The sequence below is a fragment of the Rhipicephalus sanguineus genome, chromosome 9, assembly GCF_013339695.2.
Source record: "Rhipicephalus sanguineus isolate Rsan-2018 chromosome 9, BIME_Rsan_1.4, whole genome shotgun sequence".
Classification (NCBI taxonomy): domain Eukaryota; kingdom Metazoa; phylum Arthropoda; class Arachnida; order Ixodida; family Ixodidae; genus Rhipicephalus; species Rhipicephalus sanguineus.
In genome coordinates, this window is record NC_051184.2 from 3228967 (window position 1) to 3239300 (window position 10334).

Sequence of the window (10334 nt, forward strand, 5' to 3'; positions counted from 1 at the left end):
GAAAAGAAAGAAGACAAGAAAGAAAGAAAGAAAGAAAAGAAAGAAAAGAAAGAAAGAAAGAAGAAAAGAAAGAAAGAAAGAAAGAAAGAAAGAAAAGAAAGAAAGAAAGAAAGAAAGAAAGAAAGAAAGAAAAGAAAGAAAGAAAGAGAAGAAAAGAAAAGAAAAAGAAAGAGAAGAAAGAAAGAAATAGAAAGAAACTGAACGAATACGACTGCATCAACGCGTATGTTTCTGCACCCAATCCTGAAGGCCGAATTATGCAGACGACCGAGACCGTACCGATGGCAACGGCTCCTCACTGAAGCAACTCGATGAGCACAAGCTGTTACGTAACTATCTCTTTAACGAACACACGTTCCTTCGCAGCTTAACCTTCGTTGAAAACATTGCAGCCAGCTAGCGGATGAGAACTTGCAGTCCCTCTACATATAAAGCCCCCACGAGTCGCCGAACACAAGGTCTTGGCGGGAAAAGCGGTTAAAGGGGAGAGAGAGAGAGAGATGGCGATCTCTACACTTACGCTCCTTTACAGCATTTACGAATGCTCCTCCGACCAAGCGCAAGCCGCGAGACCACGGTAATCGAACCTGCGACACGGACGAAAAAAAAAGTGTTCCACGATCTAGCAGCAACGCCAGTGTATACGTCCCCGGGGAATCTAGTTAATCTAACGCTTACGGTCTCTATAAATCACTGTAATGCTATTCCCACGTAACTGGATTTCCGCTTACGAATGGTAATGAACTACTAACGCTTTCAATCTCCGCTTTTAGGGCCCTGGCGGTTTGTTGCTGAGAACATACAATCCACAAGTCTCGGCTCGACTTGGCTTGGATAGCGAGGAGGGAGTGGAGGGGGAGGGGTTGCTGAGATGAACGATTCATCAATGTGATGACCAGCGGCAACCATTAGTTGCCGGGGCATTAAGTATAGAGAAAGAAGGTACCCCCGATTAAGGAGTAATCAGCCGGAAAATGGGGTCCGTTCTCTCTCTCTCCTTCCCCCCCCCCCCCCCCCCCAACCTTACGGTTACGTTTCCTGCTGACGATGTAGAAGCGCAACGTTTTTTTTTTTTTTGCTTTATCTGTCTCCATTGCTCCGGGAAACGCTCAGCGCACATTACAATGCCGGCGCGCGCGCGCACGCACGCACGCACGCACGCACACGCGCTCTCGCTCGCACACACACACATACTGCACGCAACAAGACTTCAATGCAGACAGCTACAACAGCTGGGGATTTCGTTTTAAGAAGGACATCTGAACTTGACGTGATACTGATAAAACAGTAAATTTTAGACGGGATCGAGGTTTACTTCATAACTGTGTTTACGTCGATCTATAGCGGCAATTAACATACTGATTATTAGAAGTAAAAAAAAAAAAGAAATGAAGGCCGCATTGCGCGCTGAAAGCCCTGTACCGGTGCATCAGAATGACTTCAGGGATTTGAAGATTATAGTCATATATAGCCACAATTGCAGTGAAGCCAATAGACAGTACCAACTGCCTGCAAGGTGCAAGAGTGTAAATGAGAAACAACGGAAAAATGATCGTATTCTAACACTCCATTCTATCGGAGCTAAAGGCTAAACTTAGCGAGCTTTAGCAACTACGTATTTTAGCGTGAATTACAAATACTACCGATATTCATATTCAGCGAACTAACTAAAAGTCACATATATACTTTACGGCCCTTTGCAAGCTCAGCGGCTATAATTCGCCATTTGCAATATGATACCGTACTGTATAAAACAATTAAACATAAGGCTAAGTAGAAAATTTCAGTTACTTTTTTACTGTGTAATGTCGATATTTCGGGCAAATAACGCCCGCGGTTCGAAGTAATCGAGCTTAGCGATTACGTACAATTCGGATATACCCATCAAAGACCATTAAAAAACACTGTATTGTCTAATAAAAGCTGTAATGTACTTGTGTGCTTGTACACTTATTTACTTGTAATGTACTTGCATGTTTTCTGTTAGAGAATGTACATACATTCATATGCCACATCTGTGACTTCGTTAGCCTACGTTGGTTCCGTGCCATCGTTTGCGTAACTCGATCTCTACGCAATGCAAGCGCCTGTGCTTCGCGATACCGTTGGCACCGCGGTGCACCGTACACCAGTCCTCGTTTTTTTTTTTTGTTTTTTTTTTGTTTTTTTTTTTGCAGGCAGGTCGAGTAAAGCTTAGCATATATAGATCGATACGTAACTTGAGATCTACGAAATCCGAGGAGCAATGATTTCGTTTTGGAAAAATGATGTCTGGTACTTATGGTAGGATACGATTGATACGGTACGCGCGAAGAACATGAGGACGAAGCAAGGAAGAAGACACAAGCGCAAATTCTCAGCTGATCTATTTCAGAAAAAAAAAAGAAAAAGAGAAGAGTTGCCTTTTTATCACTCTTATTTCTAAATAAGCGTGATATATTAATGCATTTCCATTATATCAGACGCTGCTTCCCCTTTTCCTTCCTTCTCGTGTTGTTTGCAGATGTGTTATGAAGCATGACACATTGTTCTGCATACCGTTTTCCCTTCATATTGCCAGGCGCCCTCATTCCTTTATTTTTGATGTCACCGGATTTCACCCACAAAAGCCTGTTACCACCAGTCGTCGCAAGCCGCGTCGCAATGCTTAGAAACGTCGCGATTGTTTCAGACTGTGCTGTTAAGATGACGCGCAGGACACGAGTAACCGAGTTTATTCTAGACCTAACGAAAGCACCAGCGATAACCCTGAAAGGTTCGATATGGCATCTATAAAAGCCGACGCATTTCACAGACGAGCAGATTAGCCGATGCCCGACGTCTGTGCCCGCCGTTATCATTGTACAGCGAGTGTTGCTTGTATACTTTGAGTCATTCTTTTACTGGGCACACGTCTGCCAAACAAAGCGTTTAATCTTGACTGACTGAGTTCTGCTTTCGTCACCGCCACAACCTCGTGACAATATTGTAACTATTTCCTCTGTCTCTCTCTATAGACAACCTCGTCGATACGTTCGCGTTTCGCGCGATGTCCCGTTGTCAACGTTGGCGATATCGTTATCGAAACTACGCGATATATTAGTGAATTCGGATTCTACGTTTTCCCGGATAGTACGTATTGTTCCCAGTTTTTCTTTTCTTTTTCTTTTTTAGAAACGTACGAACGTGAGCCTACTGTATCTCTCACCCCGCCTTCAAAGCAGCAACGCTATTCGACTATACAATTATTGCAATATATCACATTTTGTGCGGCTTTTTCCAAGAGCGGAAGATGCACGACGAAACGTGCAAGACGCGCCGGAGTTTGACATACACCCCCACCCCCTTAATCACACTGCTTGGTATTAATGAAATTACAGTAATTAAAGTACATTTTTGCTGTAATGAGCGATGTAATGGATTACTTTTGTCGGCTGGTAATTTAGATATGCAGCGTATTACTTCGAGCGGGTAATTTCAAGAAAAATCACTCATCACTTTCCTAATTACTTCTGACTGAAATACAGCATGTCCGCTTCCCTCATGGCATAAAAAATTGACCAGAAAAGGAAAGAAAAATAACAAACACAAGCTAATCTGAGCGCCAAACCTCGATCGCGGGAACGAGGCAGGCCCACAGAAACGCCGCGTATCATCCACACACGAACCCTTGATTAACATTGCTTTTGCTAACTTGTGTTGAAGTAGTTTCCCTAACTTTTCAAAAGTAACGACAATGTGATGTCCTTATTTTCGGCCAACTGTAATTCGTAATGTAACTTAATTATTTTTAAAAAATTCTAGGAAAGCAATTAACGTTGATGTAATTTAATTACATTTTATTTCAATTGTGCCGCCTCTGCCCCACATACACAAGGAGGAACGAAGGTAACACAGGATGCATTATGTGCCCGTTCTAGTGTTCCGTTTGACAGTGTTGCACAGCTCGCATCACGTGTCAATAAGTCACTGCGGTCCAGCTCATTGCTCTTCTTGTGCTCAGGTCTGCAGAGCTGGCCTGTCATGCGTCGCTCGTGCAATCGTCATCTACGCCGTGGGTTTTTCCTCTGCCTCTATACGCATGCGATGTCGTATTTCTTCTGCACTTAGAAAGACAGCGCCGTTTTCCTATCCTTCAAGAACTTATATGCCTTGAACATATTTGAAAAACAGCGCAAACACGACGCGGACATAGAAAAAGAAGGGACAAAGCACAGCGCTGTTCAAACCACAGCGAAGTTCAGGGGAATATGGAGGCTTGCAGCGATGAAAAATCCTTGAACATGGCAATGTCGCCGGAGCGAACGCTTCGACAAGCGTCCTTGTTCTCTCCTACAGTGAAGTGTACATATCGCTCGCTGCCTTGACGAAGACGAGTCCACTTGCCGAAACGTCGTTCCCCGTTCAAGGACTTTACTATGCGCCTTGAGAGAAGCGCTGTTACTATTCTTACTCTGAGAGGTGAAGACATATAGTCAGTATAGACTTCTTTTCAGTCATGACTCGTAGGAAACAGGACGGTTTGTCCAAACAAGTCAATTTCAAGTTCCCGCTCAGCCTGTTGCAAGGTAACCAGTGTCCTTCGCGAGACCTTGGAAGCTATTGCCTCTAGACGTACAGTACGGTCCACTGGCAGAAGGAACACTCGAATACGCACCTTTCATATTTTTAAAATGGTGCATTCAGACGGAAGAAAAATCAGGTGGGAAGGAAAAAATCTGCTGTGCTGCTGAAGACTGACCTCGATGCTGTCGAGCGCGGGGCCCCGCATACGAAGGGAGGATACAGTGACGCGCCGATATCGGCAATTTTTTTCTTCCTTTTCTTTTGCGGATAGCAGGCACCGACAGTGCACATTGCACTGCTGCACATTACGTTCCTACGAAAAACTGCGCAAAAAAACAGGGACAAGTGAGACACACGTTCCCTTCTCTTGGGTCGCATCTTCACCTTAAAATCAGTGTTCAAACACGGGCCGCTTTCTGAGATAACCTCGTTCGGCGACAACGCCACTTTGACTGCCGCAGAATCCCGCGTGTGCAACGATTAAAGTGACAACTTACCCGCTACTCTCCAACCCGCCAATCAACGCGCAATGTAAGTGATAGATATCTCACAAGTGATCGTCTTAAAATAAAGTGAACCAAGCGCCAACAGAGATGAAATCGACTGCGAGCACAGCCGTACGGCTCGAGCAAAAGAAAAGTGCACTGGTTGCCAAGCACTGCTGATTTGTCTAAAGCTGCAGCGTTCCGCCGCCAGAATTCCGATGTGAAAAACAGGTCGGGATTATCCGCCCGCGAACCGCGCGGACGAGGCGCGTGGGTGAGGAGAATCGCTGATGTGAGATCACGTGACGTGCCGTCCGGCCCTCCAAATCCGGATTCGGTCCGTCGTCTGAACGCAGCCTAACTGCAAGCGGATGTAGAAACGTTTTTCGTGCACGGCACTAGTCTGTCAAAAGAAGTCATAATTGTCAACCACCAGTAGTCTTGTGCAAATACGAGCCACTATGCTTTTGCAAGAGAACGAAATCCGGACGTGCACCCTGCCCGCAAGTGTTCTCTTTAACAATGGACCTGTCTGTATATACGTGTACGGTACCCAGAGAACAAAACGCGACATCAAACTTCGAGTATATAAGAACAAGTACGCGCAATCTCTCGAGATAACACGCACATGCTAGACGTCTGGATGATAGCGATAGCGAAACGGTACATCACGCAGTATTGTTGACGAGGGGCGCAATCTCACTATTCTCGATAAAAAAAAAGCATGTTTCTTTCCTTATCTGTAACAAGCTTGCCTATCGGTTATGAGTGTTGCAGTGACGACGAAGAGCAGGGCACACTTACTCGTTGTGTTTAAATTGACGAGGTTCTACAACCGTACGCGACTTGGCGCAACAGCACGGCTATCGATACACGTCATTGATTAATGGGTTCTGCTTATCTCGTTACCTTGAACCGTGCGCGAACGGCGACACGTTATCAGAGAGACAGCCCACAGTACATTGCCAATCGCAGCATACTAATAAGATACCGAAAGGTGCTCACGAGGATGAGAGCAACAAGAGGTGAAATTAATCAACGTTCGGCACTGTCCAACCTGACAAGTCGAAATTGCAAGAGAAAAAAAAATAAAGAAGCAAAACATAACGAATACAAAGGCAGAACACGGCGTGTTCGGTTAGCCTTTGTGTACTAGTACTGATGTTCATAATTTTATTCTTTTGTTTTATTTTCTTGTGTGGCCCATTGATTCTCTAGAGAGAAGCCCCATATAATAAATAAACTTAATTTGATAATTGCGCTTGCCCTGGCTCTGTGCTTTTCAGTTAATACGCAACAACATGAACGCCCATGTAATGGACATCTTGGTTAGCAAAAGATAATTGCCACTGCCAGTGCTACACGTCCGCAGAGTGCAGCTGTACCCCGCGCGGTGGTCTTGTGGTTATGGTGCTCGTCTGCTGACCCTAAGGTACAGTTTATGTATGTTCTTGCGTGCGTTTGTATGTGTGCGTGTACTTATGCACATGCAAAGCTGAAAAATTCCGGGGGGGAGGGGGGGACAACCCCCTCCGCCCCTTCCCTGGCTACACCAATGGCTGGCAGATTCTCTCGAAGTGGCGTAATCACACAGTGAAATCGGTTTTGAAGAACGAGTGATAAACACGGATGAACAGAAATTGATTACTTAAGTGCGCGAATGAGTGCACCTCAATTACATGGACAATGAATATAAAAGGAGATACACAAAGTTCGAAATTTTTCCACAGGGTGGTATTGAACATGTGCACATATATAGACAGCCAGGAGCTATCTAAAAATAGAGTACGTGATACAGAGACGGTAAATTGGATGCCAAGTGTACGAACAAAAAGAAGATAAATACACAGAGACAACACATACGGTACGCAATAAACAGGAAGAGAGAATATGTACAATAACACAACGGCCAGTGCTTTGCTGTATGGGGTCACAGCTGGCGGTGTGTGGATAATAACGTACAGAAAAAAAAAAAAACACATTCGCAGCAGAACTAGCCATGCGACCTCAGCGACAAAAACACGAAAGAGGACTCGCGTTGTGACTGTATTCGCAAATGATCTCTCAGGAGGACCCGTATGAAGCGGTCATTATGCACAGCAGAAGCGTCGAGGCTAAACGCGGATGGATGCAGTCATGGTCAGTAATGGTTGAGATAAAAGGGACTCGGTTACCGTGCTGATGAAAACAAAGCACAAATACAAAACAAACTTGTAAGAGATTGGTAGAAGTGGTGGCACTACAGAGACGGGTAAATGTATAAACAACTAGAGGTCTTGATGAAGACGGGAACATTAAGGGACACTTTAAATGAAACATTAACTCAGCTTATAGACATAAATTATACTCTCAGACCTTGTGATCGAATTCAGCATCAAAGGTTAATTATTAGAAGCAGAAGTTTCGTTAGGTCGAAGTTTCGTTTTTTGAATTTCGCGCCGAAACATCAGCACGTGAACACCAGTGTGACGTCACGAATTTCAAGGTCTTTTTTTTTTTACGCATATTGGACACATTGGCTGAACGAAGTTTTATGAAAGTTGCTATGTTAACCGATAAACGATTACGTACGCCCTAGCAGACGCCATCAAAATCTATGACGTCACGGCGGGTGGTGCACGAATTTCAAGGTGGCGTCGCCACTTGCATTTTCTGTTTGAGCATCTTCTCGCTTGAGCTCTCCTCGAGGTAAGGGTGGTGCTTTCGGCATTGTGAAAATGTAATTTACCAGCACGAGAGAAATCGTTGCGCTCTTTAGTGTCCCTTAGGCCGGGAATTTTTATTTTGTTTATCACTGTGTTTGTTCTTGGGGGGCAGGCTAAAATTCTGTGGGCTGCCTCCCCCCCGTACCCCCTCCGGCACCGCCCTTGCATTGTCGACACCCCTGAAATCTTTCCTCGGCGACATTTTCATTTCCTTTTCAGTGCGAATGCCATGCGTGCGCGTACGTGCGATTCGTACACCAAACAACTACACGTACCTCGCATTTGCGCGGCTCCACATGTTCGCGCTCATATATTTGCACGTGCCTCAAATACGCCGTCAACGGCGAGGTTATTCCACATCGCACTAACACATCGCACTAACAGCTCTGCTATAGCGCTAAAGAAAGAGGCAATGTTGCTGAAGAATATGCATTCGTTCAAGCAAAAAAAAGAATAAAGAAAAAACAAGAATACTCGTCAGGAGTGCTCCAGCAGGCGCGTATACTACATCGCAGATACACAGCTGCAAGCATACTTTAAGCTTTTTGCTGCTTTATATATATATATATATATATATATATATATATATATATATATATATATATATATATATATATAGTTTCGAGGCGAAGGTTGATACTTTAACGCCAGGCCAGTTTTAACAAGTTGTAAGTGTAACGTTGCTGTGAAGGGACCGAGAGAGAGAGAGAGAGAGAAAGGCAGGGAGATTAATCAGGTTGCATCCGGTTTGCTACCCTACACGGGGAAAGAAAGAAAGAGAGAAAAAACTAATACGCGCGCGCACACAGCAACGTTCACCGCTCCCCAGAAGCTCACAAACTGCGAACTGTTAAAGAGTATACGGTTCAAGTGCGACTGTCTTAGACCAAGTCGACTGCAACGCATGATAGAAAAGTCTCAGTAAAGTGCCTTTGCTCAAATAAATTTGATGCATATAATAATAATAATAATAATAATAATAATAATAATAATAATAATAATAATAATAATAATAATAATAATAATAATAAATATCTGGGGTTTGAGAGGCGCCGTAGTGGAGGGCTCCGGAAATTTCGACCACCTGGGGTTCTTTAACGTGCACCTAAATCTAAGTACACGGGCCTCAGACATTTTCGCCTCCATCGAAAATGCAGCCGCCGCGGCCGGGATTCGATCCCGCGACCTTCGGTTCAGCAGTCGAGCGCCATAACCACTAGACCACCGTGGCGGGGCATGCATAGAGACACAAGGCCCAAGTAAGGTCGCAATAGCACAGTACTGAGTTGCCACTACGTGAATTAATATACAGAACATACGCACATTACTGCGACTTATCACGCAGAGAAACGTGTAGTTCCTTGCTGATCGCAATTACTGCTGACGCAGCAGTAATTGCGATATATATATATATATATATATATATATATATATATATATATATATATATATATAATGTCATCATAACATTGCGAGAAAGTTTCCTTCCTGCAGCCTATGTCACATACAACACGTGTTGTGTCCTTCAATTTTTGGTCCGTGTTTCTCGTGCTCTAAAAATTCCTGGCAAACATGTGTTGCCAACGAGGCCAAACTTCTACCTTTGTTAAAGCCAACACACGTCAAGGGTTATAAGATCGAGTGTACACTCAACCTCAGTATACTGTGAAACAGCGCGCAAGCGTGAGCTAACAAAAGACCCGTCCCCGATAAGCGAGCGATAGTCCGATAAGAGAGAGCACCCGCTGATATCGAAGCGCGAAACGGTACCGGTGACGTGAATCAGTGATTCAGGTTTCGATCGTAATATGCCGCAGGGGGCCCTGTAATGACCGTTGCGACAAAGTTACAGTCGCGTGAGATCTAATAATCGTCACTGAAAATTTCCCTTGCCGGCTGAAACGACAGCAGATAATCACAAGTTCATCCAGCCTTTAAAAAAAACAAAAAAAAACGTGTTCTTTCTTTTGTTCTTGCGTATGGAATCTGTATGTACTTCACGACGAACAATCTACTATTTAAAACGATAAGATCTGACCGCTCGTGTAGAAAGATCAATTCTATATAAGTTAGAACACTTAATGAAAAGTTGATAACTAAGGGTTTTTTCCTAGAACTTAGTTTAGATCGAGACATTCTGCTATCTCGGCGAACATCCTATCCATTAGCAACGAGTCGGATTATGAGTACAGTAGGAAGGGCGCACAGGAAAAAGAACTTCTCCGGGAGACCAGCACAAACAACGCTTGTTCTGACGCAGATCGTTGTTTCTTTCTGCAACGAATAACGGTAAAAACGAGAAAACAAAAGTTCAACGTACCCAGGATGAGTGAATACGTGAAGACCCTCTTCATGATGCGCTCGCCCGTCGGCATGGTGATTGAACGGTAGTCCACGAAAACCCTGCGCGTGTACCGAAACACAAATATAAGAAAATAGGCGCGCGAGCGGGAGCTGAAACGGCTACTGTGCCCTCTCAATACTAACTGACTGCTCGTCCCGCTACCAGTACTCGCCGCGTCGTCTGCTACGAAAGCAGGAGTACCCACCGTGGCGCCCTCTGGCCGCAGTCGACAACAACGTTCCCTCGCCCACTCTA

The 10334-nt window shown here is 44.5% G+C and overlaps 1 protein-coding gene across 1 annotated transcript in view; it reads right to left on the reverse strand.

Annotated features, from left to right (window-relative positions):
• LOC119404454 (phospholipid phosphatase 3) overlaps positions 1-10325 on the reverse strand; it is a 29024-nt gene extending 18699 nt beyond the window's left edge. The window contains exon 1 of the mRNA XM_037670956.2: positions 10056-10325. Within this exon, the coding sequence (XP_037526884.1) occupies positions 10056-10110 (55 nt within the window). The 5' untranslated portion in view covers positions 10111-10325. The remainder of the gene's footprint in view (positions 1-10055) is intronic.
• Between the last annotated feature and the right edge of the window lie 9 nt (positions 10326-10334).